Genomic DNA, 21,824 nt, shown 5'->3' on the forward strand with positions numbered 1-21,824 from the left:
TGTAAACTACTAATTTCTGATTTGAAGTCATTCTTATCGGGTAAAACCAGCAGGGGTAAATACCCTAGCAACTTAGCTGAAATAACCTGATCATATATTTCCACCCCTAAAAAACAAATTCATATCAGGAGTTCCAGAGCTCCGCTAAAGATCTATTTTGCCAATCTAGAATATATATTTCATTGTTGCAAGTACAATATGCTTCAAAGAAATTACAGGGTGCACTCAGAAAGGAAAATAAACTGCATGCAGGAACATGATACAGGCAGAAGTTTACTTCTCTAACAGCAGATGTGTGATCTTCCTCAAAGAAATAGTGTGGGTGTTATGACGGGCCTCCAGTACAACCGGCGACAGCCAGCCAGTGCCTAAGGAGGCACCGTATGGGCTGGGCGTCACATATACCAGGCGGAGGCCCATTAGTGGCTGAGCTTGTGCGCCGGCATTAGAGGGCTAACAGCCCATATTATCTATTATTTAGCCTATTTATTAGATATATTCCTTATTTGTGAGAGCTATATATATGGCTTATAAGACATTTGGATAATGAAGCAGAAACAAATCTATTGTTTCCGGCTTCCCCTGGGAGCCGGGAGTTCCTAACCCTAGCCGCCTCTACTGTTCACGCGTGAACAGCGCCGCCGTTACTGTAGCTACACGAGGGTTAGGGCTACAGCCGTAGCCGCCCCATACTCCACCATGGCGTCCAGCCGCCAGCAGCGAGGTTCCCAGCCTGCTCCCCCTCCCTTTCACCCCTACAGACTCCGTGATCTACGCGGTAGGATCCGTAATCCTATCAACCTGGTATCAGAGATCTCAGGTTCGATGTCGACTAGCCATCCCTCGCCAGCGGTCTCCGCGTCCTCGACCACCATCGCTGCAACCACCGCGCCCCTGTCCTCGTCGTCCTCGGCCCTCGTCACGGCGTCAGGGTCGATCGCGCCACCTGCCGCGGCTACAGCGCCCGTCATGTCCGCCGAACAGATGACGGCGGCCATCCTTGACCTGGGGCGATCTGTGGCGGCCATTCACGCCTTCCTCGCTGGTCCTCACGGGCCGCAACCGCTGACCCAATCCCTGTCTCCACAGCAACCGGCCCTGCCGCTGCCCTACAGCCAGCAGATCCTGCCGGCGCCGTCGCTGCCGTCCGTCCAGCACGCTTCGTTGGCGCCAACCCGATCGGCGCTGCCGGCCGCGACCGCGTCTACTGCGGCTGGGTACATCTACGGCATGCCACACGACGGCGCGCCCTCTTCCGCAGCACTGATCGCGCAGCCGCCTCCGCCCCACGGCGTGCCGATCACCCAGATTCCGTTTCCCCGATCGCCATCGCGCATTCCGGGCCGGCCCTCGGAGACGGCACCTGTCTACACTTCAGCGCCTGTACTTCCCTACGTACCGCCGCCACCCTCGTCAGGGCCAGTGGTTGGCCACGGTGGGGTGCCCGCCTCGGGCATCTTGTACGGGGGCGTCGACGGACCACTATTCCATGGGGGCTCGCTGCAGCCTTCGTCATCGTTGTCCCCGGCACGTGACGACACTGCCGGGGGCGCTGTTTCAGTCATCGGCCCGGAGCCTCCACCGCCGAAGTTTTACAAGCTTGAGTTCTAGACATACGATGGCTCGGCCGACCCCCTGAACTGGCTCAACCACTGCAAGCAGTTCTTTCGGGGCCAGCGGACAATGGCGTCTGATCGGACGTGGCTGGCCTCCTACCACCTCCGGGGCGACGCGCAGACCTGGTACTATGCCCTGGAGCAGGATGAGGGCATGCCGCCGTGGGAGCGTTTCCGCGACCTCTGCCGTCTGCGTTTCGGTCCACCGCTGCAAGGTAGTCGCCTGGCTGAGCTCGGCCGGTTACCCTTTACGTCCACTGTGCAGGAATATGCGGGCCATTTCCAGGCAGTGGCGTGCCACACCGGGGACCTCTCTACCCGTCAGCGCGCCGAGCTATTCGTAGGCGGCCTCCTAGACCATATCCGGGTGGACGTGGAGTTGCGCGCTCCGCTGGATCTTCAGACGGCCATGTACTACGCCTGAGCGTTCGAGCGGCGCACGGCAGCCCTGCAGGCACTGCCGGCCGTGCGCGGCGCTCGCCCTCCGCCGTGTCCCGCGCTGCCTCCACCAGGCCGTGCTCCTGCCGTTCCCCACGTACCGGCTGGTCCAGGGCCGCGGCGGACGCCGCAGCCCCGGGCGCGTGGCCTTTCCACCGCCTTACTCCAGCCGAGCAGTTGGAGCGCCGTCGTCAGGGCCTCTGCTTCAACTGCGATGAACCGTACGTGTGGGGCCATGTGTGTCAGCGCCTCTTCTATATAGAGGGCGCCGACTACATCGACGAGGATGCGCCGCCCGACGCCGCAGACGCGCACGCGGCCGTGGAGGCGGTACCAGCGGCTCCGGACGGGGACGCCAACGCGTTCGCCATCTCTCTCCATGCCTTGGCCGGTATCCGCACGGAGAACTCCATGCTCCTCCCTGTGATGGTGAAGGGGGAGCGCTTGCTCGCACTGCTCGACACCGGCTCCACGCATAGCTTCATGCAGGGCGCGACCATGCGACGCCTCGGCCTCATTCCGTCAGGGGGTGACCACCTGCGCGTTACCGTCGCCAACGGCGATCGCCTCCGCTGCGAGGGTGTCGCCCGAAACGTACCCATCAGCATCGATGGCGAGCACTTCTCCATCACCTGCATCGGTCTTGACCTCGGCTGCTTCGTCTTCATCCTCGGCATCGACTACCTGCGGATGCTAGGCCCCATCGTGTGGGACCTAGAAGCCATGACGGTTGCCTTCATGCGTCAGGGACACCACATCCTCTGGCGGGGTGTGGGGGCTGCCGATGGGGCCGCCCATGCAGCAGCAGTGTCCGCCGACACCCAGCAGCCCCTGCTGGACCGCCTACTTCAGCAGCACATCGGCATCTTCGACGAGCCGTAGGGCCTTCCGCCGGCTCGCCCCTACGACCACCACATCCACCTACTGCCGGACACGGTGCCCGTCGCCGTACGGCCGCACCGCTACCCCCAGCTTCAGAAGGACAAGCTGGAACGCCAGTGCGAGGCCATGCTCGCCCAGGGAATTATTCGGCCCAGCACTTCGCCATTCTCGGCGCCCGTCCTCCTCGTCCGCAAGGCGGACAAGTCTTGGCGTTTCGGCATCGACTACAGGGCCCTAAACGCCAGGACCTCGAAGGACAAGTTCCCTATTCCAGTAGTGGATGAGCTCCTGGACGAGCTCCATGGGGCCCGCTTCTTCACCAAGCTCGACTTGCGTTCGGGCTACCACCAGGTGCGGATGCACCCCGCCGACGTGCCTAAGATGGCGTTCCGCACTCACCATGGCCACTACGAGTTCCTGGTGATGCCATTCGGCCTCTCCAACGCACCGGCGACGTTCCAGGCACTGATGAACGACGTCCTTCGCCCATACCTACGGAGGTTTGTGCTGGTATTTTTTGATGACATCCTGATCTACAGTTCCCCGTGGGCGGAGCACCTCCAGCACGTCGCCATCGTCCTCAGCGAGCTTCGAGCGCATCATCTCCACCTTAAACGCTCGAAGTGCTTGTTCAGGGCGTCGTCCGTGGCCTATCTGGGTCACGTCATCTCCGGGGACGGCGTCGCCATGGACGCCGACAAGGTGGCCACGGTCGCGGCTTGGCCACAGCCGCGGTCGGCTCGCGGGTTGCGAGGATTCCTTAGACTCGCAGGCTATTACCGCAAGTTCATCTGGGAGTTCGGTATCATCGCCGCGCCCCTCACGCGCCTCCTGCGGCGCGACGCGTTCGCTTGGGATGACGAGGCCGAGACGGCCTTCCAGGCGCTCAAGCGCACCCTCACCACCGGCCCGGTCCTGCAGATGTCGAATTTCGACAGGCCGTTTGTGGTGGACTGTGACGCTTCCGGAGCAGGGTTCGATGCCGTCCTTCACCAGGGCGCGGGACCTCTAGCTTTCTTCAGCCGACCGTTCGCGGCGCGTCACCTCAAGCTCGCGGCGTACGAGCGCGAGCTAATCCGCCTGGTGCAGGCCGTGCGTCACTGGCGTCCATACCTATGGGGATGACATTTTCTTATTCGCACTGACCATTACAGCTTGAAATTCCTTCTCGACCAGCGCCTGTCGATGGTTCCACAGCACCAGTGGATCAGCAAGCTGTTTGGGTTCGACTTCAATGTCGAGTACCGGCCAGGACGCCTCAACACGGTGGCGGATGCGCTGTCCCGCCGTGACGCGGACGAGCCCGCGGTGACCGACGCCGGCGCTGCGGTCCTGTGCGCCTGCTCGGGGCCCTCTTTCGCCTTTATCGACGACGTACGCCGCGCCACAGTGATCGCAGCGGACGCCCAGAGCCTCTGGCAGTGCCTGGATGCCGGCGAACTCCAGGGCCCGTGGCGTTTCGACGACGGGTTCCTCCTACACGGGAGCCACCTCTTCGTCCCCGACCACGACGACCTGCGCCATCAGGCGCTGCTACTGGCGCACTCGGCAGGACACGAGGGCGTCTAGAAGACCCTCCACCGCCTCCGCACCGACTTCTACATACCCGGGGACCGCACTCTGGTATAGGACTGGGTGCGGGCTTGCGCGACGTGCCAGCGCAACAAGACGGAGACATTACAGCCAGCGGGGCTGCTACAGCCACTGGAGGTGCTGTCCCAGGTGTGGGCGGATATCTCCATGGACTTCATCGAGGGCCTTCCCAAGGTGGGCGGCAAGTCCGTCATACTCACGGTGGTCGATCGCTTCTCCAAGTACGCGCACTTCCTCACGCTCAGCCACCCCTACACCGCGATGTCCGTCACCCGTGCCTTCTAAGACGGCATCGTGCGGCTCCACGGGTTCCCGTCGTCTATCGTCAGCGACAGGGACCCCGTGTTCACGGGCCACGTTTGGCGCGACCTGTTCCGGATGGCGGGCGTCAAGCTACGCATGAGCACAGCTTTCCACCCGCAGACGGACGGGCAGTCCGAGGTGGTGAACAAGGTGATAGCTATGTATCTACGGTGTGTAACAGGGGATCGTCCGCATGCTTGGGTGGACTGGCTGTCGTGGGCGGAGTACTGCTACAACACCTCCTTCCACACCGCCCTCCGCACCACGCCCTTCGAGGTGGTCTACGGTCGTTCCCCGCCGCCCATCCTGCCGTACAAGCCGGGGACGGCCTGTGCTGAGGCGGCTGCCGTACTCCTGCGCACCCGCGACGAGATCCTCGCCGAGGTGCGTCAGCACCTTCTCCAGGCCCAGCAGCTAGCTAAGAAGACCTACGACGCCCATCACCGCGACGTGGAGTTCGCCGTGGGCGAATGGGTCTGGCTGCGCCTCTTGCACAGGACGGCGCAGTCCCTGGACCCCCGGGCCAAGCGCAAGCTGGGTCCCTGTTTTGCCGGTCCATTTCAGGTGCTGGAACGCATCAGCAACGTCGCCTATCGCCTCTAGCTACCCGAGGGCGCTCGCATCCACGACGTCTTCCACGTGGGCTTGCTGAAGCGCCACCGCGGCGACCCTCCGTCCGCCCCTGCGAACCTTCCGCCGGTGCTAGATGGTCGGATCCTTCCTCCACCGGATCGTGTCCTGCAGGCACAGCAGCGGCGCGGTATCTGGCACCTTCTCGTCAAGTGGCAAGGCCTACCGGAGGAGGATGCGACTTGGGAGCCGCTCCAGGCGTTCCGCACAGAGTTTCCCGCCTTCCAGCTCGAGGACGAGCTGTTTCAGCAGGCGGGGAGAGATGTTATGACGGGCCTCCAGTACAACCGGCGACAGCCAGCCAGTGCCTAAGGAGGCACCGTATGGGCTGGGCATCACATATACCAGGCGGAGGCCCATTAGTGGCTGAGCTTGTGCGCCGGCATTAGGGGGCTAACAGCCCATATTATCTATTATTTAGCCTATTTATTAGATATATCCCTTATTTGTGAGAGCTATATATATGGCTTGTAAGACATTTGGATAATGAAGCAGAAACAAACCTATTGTTTCCGGCTTCCCCTAGGAGCCGGGAGTTCCTAACCCTAGCCGCCTCTACTGTTCATACATGAACAGCGCCGCCGTTACTGTAGCTACGCGAGGGTTAGGGCTACAGCCGCAGCCGCCCATCCTCCACCACGGCGTCCAGCCGCCAGCAGCGAGGTTCCCAGCCTGCTCCCCCTCCCTCTCACCCCTACAGACTCCGTGATCTACGCGGTAGGATCCGTAATCCTATCAGTGGGTATATGAAATCACATTAGTTGTCTTGTGTCAAGTTACACCCGTCTCTCCACTTCAACAACACTCTGTTCAGACCAGCAGAAGCACTTGCTAACGCTACGGCCACCATTAAGTCCGTGCTAACACTACGGCCACCATTAAGTCCACTGTGATATTTAATTGTTTGAAATCCGATGCTATTCCATGTTTTAGAATAAACTTGTCAGTACCCTCATCTATAGTCGGGTTCCATTAGGACAAACAGAGGTATAAGGAAAACTGATAGCTAAATATGGAATGAACACATGTCAGTACCCTCATCTGTAGTCAAAACATGGTATAAGAAAAACTGATAGCTAAATATGGAATGCATTATCCGGTGAGCACAGATAGAGAATATGTAAACTTCCCGAATACAACTATCTCTTAATGGTGCAATCACAGAATCACTTATATAATATACAGGTCTGAGCACAACCAGAGATAAATGGCTTAATGTTCATAGTTACAAGCCTACATGTATATTTTACAAATACAAGGAACTATATCAGTTTCTGAATTTCTAACTGAAAAAAGTTACTCACGGTCTATCTGAGGCTTCATGAGAGGCAGCATCGATGTTAATCATCTTAGGTCCTACTTGCCAACCATCTAGCCAAAACACTCCATTAGGGAGATTCTTGCTCTGCACTGTGATGCATATCTGAACAACTATTGCGGGGCAGATATACCTTAGCATCTCTATGAGCATATCAAAACTAGCACCTGCATTAAATAAAAATGCAAAAAAGAAAACATTACTGAATCAAGTACGTGGTAAGACCAAGCGAATCAGCTCTCACATGACTAAGAGATACCTTTTACCCAGCCAGGAGTATTAACAATTAGTGGCAGCATTTCATTCTGATCACGTCGATATTTTCCAACAAAATAGTCAGTACAAATGGAATAGGAAATTTGGATATGCTTCTACATTTCTTTTTGAAGAAATGTCACCAAAGTAGGACCTAATCAAATTTGTAAATGGCATTAGTGAAACCCATGCAGAGATAACATAAGTGAGGAATATTAAACAAAACGTTTGCTCCGGCAAAACTTTAAAAGTTACATGGTCGTGCTAACAAACTACAACAACTGTTCCAGTAAACAAACGAAGAAATCCCACAATAGAAATTGTGTATAAATCCTGAAGTGAAGAAATCAAATGAAATTACCACACACTGCTGCACTACCAGCTAATCACAAATCCCGAGGAGAAATTTTACACCTTTCAGCTTCACATAGAACCAGGTTTATCAAACCAGCCCAAGCCAAAAATCATCTTGTTCGTGACGACACCTGTGAGCTGTGGCACAACTATCAGCACTTAGATTTCGAAAAAAGAAAACTAACACTTTCTGTACACATCTTAATTGCCGAGACGATCAAAATATTCATGGAATCAGAAATCATACCCTGGTGGCCGTCGTCCTGGCGCCAACGCCCTCCTGAGCCCACGCCGCCACCTGCTGAGCCTGCGCCGCCACATCCCGTGCCGCTATCGCATCTCGAGGCTACGCGCCGTGCCTCCCTAGCCACGCCGCTGCTGCCTCCTGGGCCCTCGTGGAAGCTGCAGCCACCACATCCCAAACCCACGCCGGCCGCCGCATCTCGGGCCCGCGTCACTACCGCATCCCAAGCCCACACCTCCATATCTCGAGCCCTCCCATGGCCGCCTCCTAGGCCCATGCCACCGCATCTAGGGCCGAGCCGCCGTCGTCTTCCAAGGCGGCGATGGCCAGCCTAGAGGCCAGGCCTTGGCACGGTGCTGTTGAGGAGGGAGAGAGGGGCCGGCGATGTAGGCGAGGAAGAGGGAGGCACGGCCGGCGGGGGAGCCTATGGCCTACGCCGAGCGCGGCCGCCGCCGACCAAAACCCTAACCGTTCGCCGGACAGGGAGAAGGAGACGGAGGCGCTTGACGAGGACGGAGAGAGGGGCGCGGTGCTGGCCAGAGTGGTAGATGGAGATGCCGATCGGAGAAGGATGCTGTGGGCGGAGAGGGAGGCGCCGCCGCCGGCTAGTCAAGACTCGCGACTCCCGAGAGGTCACGAGCGAAGGGGAAGGAATCGTGCGTGGCTGTTGCCTGTTGGCTCTCTTCCCGGAGGCCGGAGCCGTAGCATTGATGTCTATTTTTTTTCAGGAAATTAGGGGGAAAAGGGGTGCCTAGGAATCGAACCGTGGCCATCGGCAGAGGGCGGGAGTCGCGCGCGGGCCGTGTGGTGTCAATGGGATTTGGGATGAGCTATCAGGTTTGGTCCACAAAATCTGGTCCGTTGGAATTGAGTGAGTGAGAGAAACAAGAGGTTAGAGTGCATCTTGTGGGTTCGTTTTAAAAGTTGGCTGTCTTTAGGTGTACTTTTTTGGAGTGCACGTAGGTGTGGTGGACAGTTTTTTATATGACTTTAGAAAAGTTCACAAGCGATTATTAGTGGTAGAGATCGGTGACCGGTTTAAAAAATCAGCCTCAGGAGGTTTTCCCTTGACCTCGTGAATACTGCATAAACCGGTCTAGCCCAGTTTTTAATCCGATCTAGACCGATTTTTGCTGTAACTTGCAAACTTAGTCTAAATTTGGCCAAATTTGATTCTTTTTATATTTTACTTGTATTTGATTCACAAGTCTGAATGCAAACTGCTCTAATCTTTTTTTTGCTGTCAACTGCATTTATAGAAGTGAGGTATGCTGCAAACTTCATATTTAGTATGGACGAGCAAATTAAGAGAAAAGTGTAGTGGAAATGTATGCCTTAGACCAGTCCCGGTCCTGGATGAAGAAACCGTTTCTATATAATTAAATGACCGGCTAGCAAAGAAAAAGCTGATATGATACTTCAGTTAACGAAGAAAGAGAGAAAAGTAAGAGGAAACAGTTTCTCATACGAGAAACTGTCAATTCGGTATCAACACGACATGAAAATGCCATTTTCATGTTGAGAGGAAACCACCCGTTTCTTCAGGTGGGGCCCGCGATGCGCGCTCGATCGCCCGCTCTGCGCTATTGGAGCAGGCTTGGTGCCCCGAAGTCGAAGCACTCGTGGACGACCTCAAAATCGAAGTGCAGGAAATCACCCAAGGACTCAACCGCAAGGCGTTCGACTCAATGCCTCAACGGCCAGGCAGGCTGCCAGTTTCTTGCATTTTTGCTTGAAATTTTAAATTAGAGTCATCTATTTGGATAGATGAGAGATGGCTATAAAATAAAAAGAATTAATGTAGAGAAACTTAAGTGGTTGGCCGAAACAAAAAAATATGTAGGTCCGGAGCCAAAAATATATGAGCAAAGAATTATTTCCAAAATAAATTTAAATGATAGAATAGTACTTTCGCGTAGCCGCCTGTGCAAGCTCTCGTCTCTTCTTTCATGTCCGAGCGTGGGCGGCGCGGCTCGCAAGTCTGGCGCCGAGTCTCCCCGGTGGATGGGCCCCGCAACTTGCTCCCTCTCCTAACCAGGGTTTACAATACCGGTAAGAAAAAAATTTCGGTCCCCAGCGATAAATACGAAATTTCGGAAATATCGGTTCAAATTTAAATAAATTTAAATTGAGTTTTAAACAAATTTGGCATCATTTCACTAGAAAAACTCTATAATCCATCATTCATCATAAATTTATATAACATCGACGAAATAACATAATATATCACAGAAGTAGAGCCGCGGTAATACAGTGTGCTGACGGTGGGCGAGCTGCACATACTAGTGCCGTCCAATGTGTGAGTGAGAAAATTAAATAAATTTGAAGAAATTTAGGGCTTTGATAAGACTAGATGATATGGAGGATCATTTTAGTGTGGTTTGGTGTAATTTTAGAGCGAAAGATGAATTTAACCGATACAAAAAAAAATTGGACTTCAGCGAAAAAGGCGATATTTCGGAAATTTCGGCGATATTTCGCCGAAATTGTAAACCCTGCTCCTAACACGGCATCTGGGGATTCTTGGCGGCCGCCGCGGCGAGCATATCTCCAACCCACATGATCGCCGTACCAGCAGATCGCCGTCGATAAAGATGCTGGTACAGATCCAATGCTTCGTGATGGATCGGTACTCCAAGTATCTGACAGCTTGAGAATTGCAAAACTCGTGCATCTGTGCATCAGTGCATCCCATGCGATAGTTCAAAACGGCTGTCGCCATGCTCCGGAGGTCTGAGGCTCTGAGCACAGCAGTGCCTGGCACCATGAACACGAGCACCAGTAGCAACGCCAACACCGGCGTCGTCGCAAGGCAAGACCCACGAGCCATCTATGGGAGGACAGCGAGGGCGGCCGACAAGCTCGACGCCGACTCTCCAAGGTGCTGACGAGTGACCAAGATCCACCGGGTTCCCCGAGGGCCTGCGAGGGATCGGCGGCGGCGGCGAAAGCGGACGCTACGTCGTTCCGAGCGTGGTGGCGATCGGCCCCTGCTACCGGGGCTGGCCGCACCTGCAAAAGATGGAGGAGGTGAAGCTGGTGGTGCCTCCACGCGCGGAGGTATACGAGAAGGTGCTCTCCGTCGTGAGCGATGCGCGCGGCAGCTATGACGCGGAGTTCGCAGAGATGATGTTCCTGGACGGCAGCTTCCTGCTGCAGTACATGATGGGCGACACCACGCCGGTGCTGCGGAACCAGATGATGCTGTCCACGGGGCCTAGCCAGTCCCGTTCGTGGGATTGGGGTAGGGAATTAAAAAATTGTGTACGGGAGAAAATAAGTACTAAACTGTCCTTAAATATAATTAATTATTTTTTTAATTAATAGCCACGGTAAATAATTTCTAAGGGAGGAACCACCGGTTCCTTCCAAGCACCGTAACGAAGCTCTTTGTCTAAGGATAAAACAGAACTAGCTATTATGAACCGACAAAGAGAAAAGTCTATCTAGTGGAAAAAAATGCCTAGAAACGGTCTTTTTACGCGTCTACTGCTGGATCGCAATCAACTTGACTTGACGAAACAGGGTGGGGAGCATACTTTTAAAAGGGTAAAGTCCAATTTACGACATTCAACTCTCGTCAAAGTCTGGATTTCAACCTCGAACTCCAAAACCGGATAACTTTGTTCCTCGAACTCTTGAAACTGTTCACTTTTCAACCCTGGGCCGGTTTCGGGCTCTTTTGGTGGATGAACAGTAACTTTTGACATTTTTGAGAGGCATCGAGATTTTATATTATTTTTTTTTGAGTATCTTAAGGTCCTCAAATAAAAAAACTCAAAACTACAAAGTTGTAGATCTCATTGAGAGCTACAACTTTGGTATAAAAAGTATTTTCATTTAACTCCATACAAATAATATATTAGTGCTCTAATGCGGCAAGCGCTAGTAGGCGATTATTATGGTGCTGAAATTTTATATTATTTTTTCGAGCATCTTACTGTCCTAAAATGAAAAAAATTAAAACTATAAAGTTGTAGATCTCATCAAGGTCTACAATTTACATATAAAAATTATCTTCATCCGACATCGTATTGAAGGGTTTTCTATTTTTTAAAATTTGAGCCTCGTCACGCCACAGTATTGTTTTGTCGCGTGCCAGTTTCTTGCATTTTTGCTTTTATCTAAGGACAAAACAGCAAACTAGCTAGTATGAACGGACAAAGAGAAAAGTCTATCTAGTGGAATAAAATGTCTAATGAGACGGTCTTTTTACGCGTCTACTGTTGGGTCGCAATCAACTTGACTTGACAAAACACAGTGGGGAGCATACTTTTAAAATGAGGTCAAGTTTCATTTGTCGGCAGTTTCGTGCATGTTTCCACATTTCCCGCGTCAAGGTTCATTTGGAACTGCAGGCCGCGGCTATTAGTAGGCGCTGTGGGAAGCGCCTTGTAATTTTAGCTAGCAATAGCATGCATCCTCCCTTCGAATCTGGGATGCGAACCAAGAAAATGTCAGCAAACAGTTGCGATTTCCTGACTCGGTTGCTTCTGATTATCTTCGTCATGTTCATGATTCATGCCACCTGCACATCAGCACGCGTTCTACTTGGGCCAGCTTCAAGAATTCCTAGTCCTGGAGGTAAGTAGGTCACGTTTCTTTTACTTGAGCTTCCAGTGTGTTCAACTGCTCTGTGCTTCTATATGTTCATTCATGACCTGGTATATTCATCGTCATCATCGCAGATCCTCCGACAACGGGGAGCCCTTATTGCTGTTAAAATATGGTCGGTCCTTCATAATAGACGCACTGAGCATGCATGGACTGTGTTGTGGACGAACCGTCTAAGCGCGCTTGAGCGACCCTCTGGTCTTTTTATTTCTACTTTTAATTTCGCAGTACAAGTACAATTGAGCTATATGGATTTTTGTCAAAGTATATTCAGCGACTAGGTATAGTAAAACTGGCTCTTTATCAACCGGTTTTATTTCTCCATTTCATTTTCTTTCCATCTCCATGTAAACCTATTATTAGTGTATTATATTTTGTTCCTTCAATAGAGTCAGATGATTTTCGCAATATATAGTTGTGTCGTCTCACTTGATGACTTCAACATACGTATTCGATGTTTAGCAAATATGATCTGTTCAATAAAGAATGGTCTAGTTTCACAAGGAAAAAAAATTCCTCCTTTAAGAGTACGATGTTTCAACTCCAGTAAAAACATTCTTACTTATATATAAAGTAAAGTACTATATATTTGGGATTTAGAATATGTAACTTAAATATTCCAGCTTTACGAGAAAAATGTTATAACTTAAATGTATTCCAGCTTTAGAATGTAACTTTCAATTAATTTCTAGTTTCAATTTCACAGTACAAGTGTAAATTGAGGTATATATATGGATTTTTCTTGAAGTATATTCAACGAATTTTAGATACGTGGAGTGTGAAGACTTCAACACATATGTTCATGGCCTGGTATTTTCACTATCATCCCTGAAACGTGCTATAGTCCCGGTTATCTCAAACCGTATGAGGCTAAAAATAATAATTGGCACAGCCTCCCACCCCTGTGATTCGTCGGACTCGAACCAAAGACTTTATGCACTGCCTCGCACGTTCCTTTCCACTCCACCTACACAGTACATGAGACTATGGATGGAATGTTTTCCTTTTGAACTAACCCATGGAAGACCCTTTAGTTCCGGTGAAACTTGGACCCGGGACTAATGCTTACATTAGTTTCAGGCCCCAAGACAATCGGGACTAAAATGAAAAACCGAAGGTCCATTTTCGACTAGTATAGAAATTATTAGAAATCGTGTTCTTTCCTTGTGCACACAACAAGAGTTGGAGATACAACAAGAACAGAGAGTTGTAGAGGAAGATGGAGTTCTTTCTGTATTTCACTTTTCATCTGATATCTTACAACTGAAAGTGACCCCCTATTTATAGCCAAGAAAGCTAAAGTTATAGTGTTTGAACTCCTTGACTTTCTTCTCATCTTCTTCAATAATTTGGCTACTCTCAAAATGTCGGGTTCATAAACTCAGGGTCCCCAATGAGCCCGCTGTCGATGTTTGACCACCGATAGCCTGCCACGGGGGTCCCCGGGGCAGTATGTTCGGGCTTCGGCTTATGCGGAACTCGACGGTAAACGCAAGAGACAGTTGATTTATCCTGGTTCGGACCCTCGATCTTTGATCGAGTAATAGCCCTACGTCCAGTCGGCGTTAGCCTTTGCGTTGGATTGATCGTAAAGTGTTGTACAATCGTTCTCTCATCTCCCTATCCAAGGAGCCCTGCCCTCCTTTATATAGTCAGGAGGCCAGAGTCCTAGTCGGTTTACAATGTAAGTTCCTAGTAGGATTACAGAATAATACTTCTACTAAGATTACAGGGGAAGAATCCTAGTTAGACTAGATCTTCTCCTTTCCTTGCGGGGTATCCCGTGGGTCCCGCATCGACAAGCCCCCGAGCACTTCATGGTTGAAATCTGGAAGCCTCGTCTTGTTCCTCTTGTCGAGTAGGAACAAGGGTCGTCCGAGTGCTTTCTTGAGTGAAACCATGTAGCGCTTCTTTGGATCTTCGAGTGTTGTGTGCTTTTTGAAAAAAGTTCATCCATCTGGGTGTAGCCCCCGAGCCTCTTGCTATTTTGAACAAGGAGCTGGAGAATCTTGTCTTGAAACTGCTCTGTTTCTTCGTTGAAGGTAAAAAAGAACTTGGATATGGCTCGGTCCGGGTTCTTTTTGTCTTAAGGTCTTGAAGTGGTCTGCCTTGAAGAAGTATTTTCTGTGACGTGCGCTTTTTTGAAGAAAAAGTGCACTCACTGAGTGTAGCCCCCGAGCCTCTTGTTATTTGGAACAAAAACTTGGAGGGTCCTCAATATTTATGTTGTTTGAAAATTCCTGTTCTGAAGAAGTCTTCTGAGTGATGTGCGCTTTTTGGAAGAAAAGGTGCACTCACTGCATGTAGCCCCCGAGCCTCTTGCTATTTGGAAGAAGGAGCTGGAGGGTCTTGATTATTGAAAACCTTTTCTGTTGCAGCCCCCGAGCACATTTCTAGGTTCTTTTATTCAAAAAGAACTCGGATACAGGGTCTTGGCATATTCTCTGGTAGTTTGCTTTTTGTCAGGTGTAGTTTCATGGTGGTAATTGAGTATAAATGTTGTTTGTTCACAGGATGCATAGTGTTGGTATATTCTTCCGAATATGCTCGCTTTCGGGTACTGTTCCTTCACTTCTGAGTCCTTCATTATTGAGTTCTGTCTTTTCACTGTGTCCTTTGTTAGGCTTGTTTCGTTGGTGCTCCTGGTCCATGTGCACCGCTTCTTCGGTCTATAAATACCCTCCTAGAGTGCTGTCTTGATTCATTGAGCGTTTTGTTGCTTGTTCTGAAGTCTCTGTAGTCATGAATATGGTAGTTTGTGAAGTAGAGCAGCCCCCGGGCTTATTTTGCAGTTCTTGTGTGTCTTACCATAGCTGGAGGGAGTCTTGTGATAGGGATTAGAGGTAGGCTAACCCCGCAGCAGCAATGTACCAGGATGTACGTGGCGGTAGTTGGAGGAAGTCTTGTGATGTGGGCTTCTTTCCTTCATCTGGCAGTTCTGGGTTGATCCTCGCCGCCTGCCCTGAGACTGTCCGGTGCAGATCAACACCATATCCAGCATCACATCAGACTTGGGTAGATAGATGCCAGCCGGCCTTCTCTGCTCCATGTTGTCCCGCCGTGCTGCTAATCTCCGCCTTGGATGCACTGTGTTCGTCCTTTGAAGAAAATAGTGTAGCCGAGTGCGGTTTGTTCTACCGAGTAGCAATTTGGAACACGTAGTCGTTCTAGAGCCTAGCTGTGTCCGGGTTCCTCTTTGCTACCTTGCTTGTCGTAGTACCGAGTTCGTTGGGTCTTGTAAGATGTGTAATCTTCTATTTTTTTGAAACCATTCATAATGGAAAAAATCTTGTCTTCTGGGTTGTCATTCTTTATTCTGTTGATTTCCCGGTTGTTTGTGAGAATCCCGAGTTCTTTCTATAAGATCCGGGTTGTTGTGTTCCTTGTTGGTAACCCTTCGTTGCTTCATGGTTGATGAGTTCTTTTCGTAGCAATATGATAACTCCGCCGTGGTGCTGGATGGATAAGTCTAAAATCTGCCCGTTGAACTGTACAGTTGTGTGGATTTGAGCCGTCCATCATTTTAGCTGCGTCGTTAAATGGACCATTGCGTCCTCATGCCGTGTTAAAACAGGCCTGGTGGGCGTTTTTACCGGTGTAAATTCTATTTAAAGGCCTTTCTTCTCCTTTTCTTTGGTACCCTGCCTTTGCCTTGAAACCCTAGCCTTCGAAACTCCATCGTCGCCATTGCCGCCGTCATCTGAGCACTGCCGTCCGAGCCTCATCTTTCCCTAGTGCTTTTTTGCTTCCGCTAGTACATGGGTAGGAAGAAAGCCACGAGCAAGTCCCAGGCAGCCTTTGTGGACGAGGAATCATCACTTTCCATGATCAAGAACCAAGTGTTCATGGCCATGAGGGCTGCCCAGAAGGTTTGGCCGGCTCCGACAACGACTGAAGACCAGCTTCGCGAGCTTGTTGGCGATGGTCTAATCCAGAGCAAGGACATTACTGAATGGAGGGCTCCGGGCGAGCATCGGGTCCCTGCTCCAAGTCCTGGTGAGATTATTCTTTTTGTCTCCTTTATCCGTGCTGGACTTTGCCTCCCGGCTTCTGCTTTTCTTCATCGGTTTCTCGGCTATTTTGGGATTAGCCTGAATCATCTTGCTCCCAATGCTATCCTCCATCTTTCTATCTTTGTTCATCTCTGTGAAACCTTCCTTGGAATTCCTCCTTCTCTTTCCCTCTTTCGTTACTTTTTCCACCTGAAGCCCCAACCCCGCCGCGATGACACCAATGTTCTTGGTGGCTGCGGGATTCAGTTTCGCCAGGGTCTTAAGAGCAAGTTCTTTGACTATGACCTGGTTGATTCTATAAGGGATTAGCGTGCTGACTAGTTTTATGCTGCCAACTTGATTCCTCCTCTTTCCATTCACTCTGGGTCTGGTCCCTTGGTTAATGATCGATGGGAAAAGAACCCGATGACGACTGCTGAGCTCCAGACGATCAAGCCTTTTCTCAAGAGGATTTGCACTCTGAAACAGCAAGGCTTGACCAGTTTCGATATTATTTCAAGTTTTCTTCGCCGCTGAGTTCAACCTTTGAAGGAGCGCGAACATTACGGTTTCGAGTACTCTAGGGCGGAGGACCCTTCTCGTATGATCCCTGCCCTTGAGTTGACCGACGAGGAGGTGCTCGAGCGTCTCCAGAAGATGCTGAAAGGAGTAAGTGTCGTTCCGCTTGCTGTCCTTGAGTTCAGCGCTAAGAACCTACCCCCTGCTATGAGTTGTTCTTTTATTTATGCGAGTACTTTTGATTCTCTTTCGTTGTATCCACTTTTGCTTAATCTTCCTTGTCTTGTTGTTTTACTCTTTTATAGGAATTGGGGCGTAATTTCACTGATCCAATTCCCCTTGATGATCTCCCTACAAATGTGGAGGCTAGGGGTAGTCTTGCTGGGGCGTCCTTGACCAGTAAGTTTCAAACTACCATGATGCTTCCTGGTGTTTCTTCCGCATTTTCTGACGTATATGAAGAGTATGTTCCTCGTCCAGTTCCTTGAGCTCCTCGTACTTTCAGAAAGAGGGGGCGAGCGGATAGTTCTTCTTCTGCTCCATCTGCTGCCAAGAAGTCTCGCCAGTCGAGTACTCATCCAGGTACTCCAGTTGTAGCTAGCATGCTCTTAGGTGAGCATATTAATACGCTCTGTCCTTTTGTTGTTTGTTTTTATCTTTGACTGAGTACTTTTGTCCTTTTTTTAGCTGGAGCTATGGTGGCCTTGGTTGAGAGTGAGGAGGAAGAGGATGATGATGCTGCCCTCGTTACTCATCGGTGAGTTCTTTTCTTGTTTTCCTGTTGTTGAACTCCTCTTTTTGTTTTGACTTTGGTCTTGTTCTCTTGTAGTAAGCGGTCATCGGATTCGAGTTCTTCTGGGGCTCCAGTACCGGCTGCACCGCTCCTGTCGCAGGGTGGCGGTGATATTTTTGCCGCTGTGGTTCCCCCTATGAGGTCTTCTTTTGGTTTCATGAAGAAGAAGATAGCTGAGTGAGTGCACTCTGGTTTTATTTCTTTGCTTCTGTTCCCCTTTTTTCTTATTCTTTTTGACGAGTTTCCTTGTCACTTTTCAGGTCTTCGTCTTCCCCGAGCCTCCAGTCGACTTCTTGTCAGACCTCTAGTGCGCCATTGCGTACCGAGTCTCAGGACTTGGAACATACGGTCACCGAGGTGGCTGTGAGGGGGATGGAGTCCACAGCTGCTAATTTGCCAGCTCTCGAGGTGACCGTGGCCATCGCGGCGGGTTCATCTAAGGGATTGGCCGTGGCTTCCCAGGAGATTGCCCTGGTCGTGCCTTCTTCGCCTCGGCCGGCTTCTCCTTCTCTTCTTGCCTCCGGTGGTCCGCCTTTGGCTGATGACGTGGTGCAGCAGTTTGATGCCACTCATCGATTGTCGGAGCTAACCGCCGCCTAGGGAAGCTTGTCGACCCTTGCGACTTCTTTTGGGGAAAGGCTCCAGGTAAGTTTTTCTACAGTCCTTCCTTTGGATGTTCATTTTTCTTCTGTCCTTATGTCTTGTTTTTCTTTGTCTCTTTTTGCTCAGTCTTTTTCTCATGATCATACCGGCTTCTTTTTCTCATCTAAAAACGAGAAAAAGTTGTCTTCTGAGGTGAGTACCCTAAAGGCAGAGCTTGACCTCTGTCGGGCTGAGCTGGAGACTGAGCGTCAGACGCATTAGAATGAGGAGAAGGCTCTCCGTGCCTGGGTAGTTGAGGTGGAAAAGCAGAGGGATGCAGCTGCCCAGGAGGCCTCGAAAAATGTGGAGGCTATGAAGAAAGAGTGCCACAGTATCGCGAGTTCTTTTTCGCTTCCCTTTGTATTCAAATTTGCTTTTTTGCTGACTTGTCTTTTGTTGCTTGGTCTAGCTCTCCGAGTTGAAAAGCAGAAGCTCTCGGAGGGCATCGAGGAGATGAAGACACTCGTTCGCACTAACCATAATAAGGCTGAGGAGGTTATTACTCGAGCTGAAGAAGAACTCGCGCTTGCTAAGTTGATTATGCGTGGAGCTGATAGAGATCTTGTGCAGGCCCAAAAGACTATTGAGGACTTGACTGGCAAGTTGGCAACGGCTACTAAGAACTGGAAAGCTTTGTGGAAGTCTTTTTGGTCAGTAGCCGACCTTCTCTGGACTCCAGCAGACGACGACCATTCGTGGGCCCAGTTGATTCCCCATGTGCCGACCCGTTTCTAGGAGTTCGTGAAGAGGTGTGCCCATCTTTGCACCAGGAACGTTCTTGCCCAGGTCTAGGTTCTTTCTCCGGACTTTCCTTTGTCCAAGGTTGCCGATGAAGCCGAGAGCCAAGAGTACCTGGATGCTGTTGAGAGGTTGGAGTCTGAGGTCGATGACTTAGCCAGGAAGATTGTAGATAATCTTAACATTGATGTTTCTTCTCCTGATGACAATGCCTGATGTAATCGACCTTTGTATTCTAGCTTCTGTAACAAAACACTATACTTGAAAACTGAATGGAGAATCTTTATTTTTTTATGTCTTCTTTGTCTGTATTTCTTTGTCTCGTAAATAACTCGGCTTTGGTAAATCATTGTCTTGACAAACTTTCTTGATCTGTCGAGTGCTTTTCTGGCTTTCGTTTGTGCCTTGTAAACAACTTGGTATATGTAGATTGATGTCTTGACAGACTTCCTTGATTTATCAAGTGCTTGTCTGGCTTTCGTCTATGACTTGTAAACAACTTGGTATAGACCGTTGTCTCGACAAACTTTGTGTTCTTGTTAGTACTAAAAAGACTTAGGATATCTCCAGCTTCTTCTTCTCGGCTTAGCTCGGAGTGTGGTCAGCATCTGGTCCTATCTCTGGTTGCAAAAATATCCTAGGATGTCTCCAGCATCTTGTTAGTACTGAAAAGACTTAGGATATCTCCAGCCTCGTCTTGTTTTCTTCAAGTCTTGTTGAGCAAGAACAAGCATTGTCCGAGAGCTTTCTTGAGCGAAACCATGTAGCGCTTCTTGGGATCTTCTGAGTGTAGCCCTCGAGCCTCTTGCTATTTGGAACAAGGAGCTGGAGGGTCTTGTCTTGAAATTGCTCTGATTTATGTTCAGGCTTAGTTTCAGTCGTTTTGCTTTTTTGGTTCGGGTGTTAGCTTATTAGCTACCCTCATCGGTGGGCTCAAGCATCTTTTCAGCTCTTTTGCTCTTCGGTCGGTATGCACAGGCGTCTTTTCAGTCATTTTGCTTTTTGGTTTGGGTGTTAGCTTATTAGCTACCCTCATTGGCGGGCTCAAGCATGTTTTCAGCTCTTTTGCTCTTGGCCGGTATGCTCAGACGTCTTTTCAGCCATTTTGCTTTTTGGTTCGAGTGTTAGCTTATTAGCTACCCTCATCGGTGGGCTCAAGCATGTTTTCAGCTCTTTTGCTCTCGGCCGGTATGCTCAAGCGTCTTTTCAACCATTTTGCTTTTTGGTTTGGGTGTTAGCTTATTAGCTACCCTCATCGGCGGGCTCAAGCATGTTTTCAGCTCTTTTGCTCTCGGTCGGTATGCTCAGGCGTCTTTTCAGCCATTTTGCTTTTTGGTTCGGGTGTTAGCTTATTAGCTACCCTCATCGGCGGGCTCAAGCATGTTTTCAGCTCTTTTGCTCTCGGCTGGTATGCTCAGGCGTCTTTTCAGCCATTTTGCTTTTTGGTTCGGGTGTTAGCTTATTAGCTACCCTCATCGGCGGGCTCAAGCATGTTTTTAGCTCTTTTGCTCTTGGCCGGTATGCTCAGGTGTCTTTTCAGCCATTTTGCTTTTTGGTGCTCATTGGAAACAACTCGGGGAAAGCCATAGTAAGACATAAGTTTGTCGAGAAAGAACCATCTTTATTGATCATGAATATTGATAGGTCATAATAGTACATTTGTTGTTGATGAGCGCTATCTTTATTGATCATGAACATTGATCTCTTGTGGATTGTATATATATTTTTCCTTGAGTTGTTCTCATGCATAGAATCTTCGTAGCTGGCTGATGTGCCATGTATTGTTGACTTCTTTTCCGTCTTCAGTTATCAACTTGTATGTGCCTGGTCCGGTGACTGTTTTTACGATAAAAGGACCTTCCCATGGAATGAGTAGTTTATGGCGTCCGTCAATTTTTTGTATTCTTCTTAGTACTAGGTCTCCGACTTATAATGATCGAGACTGGGTATTCTTGTTGTAGTGGTGTCTTAATCCTTGGAGGTATCTTGTTGATTGAAGGGTAGCGTTTACTCTGACTTCTTTTGTACTGTCGAGCTCCAATCTTCGGGTTTGTTCTGCTTCTCCTTCGTCATATTGTTCTATCTTTGGTGACGTCCAGATCAAGTCGGCAGGTAGTACGACTTCTGATCCGTAAACTAGGAAGAAAGGTGAGTATCCGGTGGCTCTGCTTATTTGAGTCCGTAGCCCCATACGACCTTGGGTAATTCTTCAATCCATTTTGATCCATAGTCTACTAGTTCTTCATACAATCTTGGTTTTAATCCAGCTAGTATGAGTCCATTTGCCCTTTCGACCTATCCGTTGGCCTCTGGATGTGCGACTGATGCGTAATCTATTCTGAAGCCGCAGTCCTGTGCCCAACTTTGGAATTCTGTGGCTGTGAAGGGAGAACCCAAATCTGTGATGATTCGATTGGGCATGCCGAAGCGGTGCATAATGTCTTGGATGAACTCGACTGCTTTGGCTACGCTATATTTTGCGAGTGGTTTGAATTCAATCCACTTGGTGAACTTGTCAATTGCTATGAAGATGTACTCGAAACCGCCTTTTGCTTTCTTGAGAGGTCCTACTTGATCCAGCCACCAGCAGGAGAAAGGCCAAGCAGGTGGGATGCAGATGAGATTGTGAGCTGGCACATGAGCTTGTCTTGTGAACATTTGACAGCCTTTGCATCTTCTGACGAGTTCTTCTGCGTCTTTCAAAGCGGTTGGCCAGTAGAAACTGGTGCAGAATGCTTTGCCAACTAGTGTTCTTGAAGCAGCGTGATTTCCACAGCAACCTGAGTGTATTTCGTCTAGGATATCTTTGCCCTCTTCAAATGAGACGCATTTTAGGAGTACTCCTGATGATGTGGCTCTTCTGTAGAGCTTGTCTCCCACTAGGACGTAATTC

The 21,824-nt window shown here is 50.0% G+C and overlaps 2 protein-coding genes and 1 long non-coding RNA gene across 5 annotated transcripts; all 3 read left to right on the forward strand.

The window, feature by feature from the left end:
• The first annotated feature begins 825 nt into the window (after nt 1-825).
• Nucleotides 826-1,611, forward strand: LOC136510550 (uncharacterized). The gene has a single exon (XM_066504961.1). The coding sequence runs from the start codon at nt 826-828 to the stop codon at nt 1,609-1,611; it is 786 nt and encodes a 261-aa protein (XP_066361058.1).
• Nucleotides 1,612-11,959: 10,348 nt separating this feature from the next.
• LOC136514373 (uncharacterized) lies at nt 11,960-12,655 on the forward strand. The gene is made up of 2 exons (XR_010773629.1): nt 11,960-12,217; nt 12,322-12,655. It is a non-coding gene; the product is annotated as an uncharacterized lncRNA (long non-coding RNA).
• A 3,988-nt stretch (nt 12,656-16,643) lies between these two features.
• Nucleotides 16,644-19,196, forward strand: LOC136509885 (uncharacterized). Of its 3 annotated transcripts, none has more exons than XM_066504476.1 (9): nt 16,644-16,908; nt 17,064-17,157; nt 17,221-17,340; nt 17,446-17,515; nt 17,588-17,728; nt 17,812-18,196; nt 18,281-18,346; nt 18,603-18,688; nt 18,764-19,196. In XM_066504476.1, the coding sequence occupies exons 4-6, from the start codon at nt 17,454-17,456 to the stop codon at nt 18,149-18,151; spliced, it is 543 nt and encodes a 180-aa protein (XP_066360573.1). In that variant the 5' UTR covers nt 16,644-16,908; nt 17,064-17,157; nt 17,221-17,340; nt 17,446-17,453; the 3' UTR covers nt 18,152-18,196; nt 18,281-18,346; nt 18,603-18,688; nt 18,764-19,196. The 3 variants fall into 3 exon arrangements, with proteins under 3 accessions (XP_066360573.1, XP_066360574.1, XP_066360572.1); XM_066504477.1 differs by having other exon boundaries at nt 17,264-17,340; XM_066504475.1 differs by having other exon boundaries at nt 16,644-17,157; nt 17,264-17,340.
• Nucleotides 19,197-21,824: the final 2,628 nt, after the last annotated feature.

The sequence above is a fragment of the Miscanthus floridulus genome, chromosome 16 (genome assembly GCF_019320115.1).
Source record: "Miscanthus floridulus cultivar M001 chromosome 16, ASM1932011v1, whole genome shotgun sequence".
NCBI lineage: Eukaryota > Viridiplantae > Streptophyta > Magnoliopsida > Poales > Poaceae > Miscanthus > Miscanthus floridulus.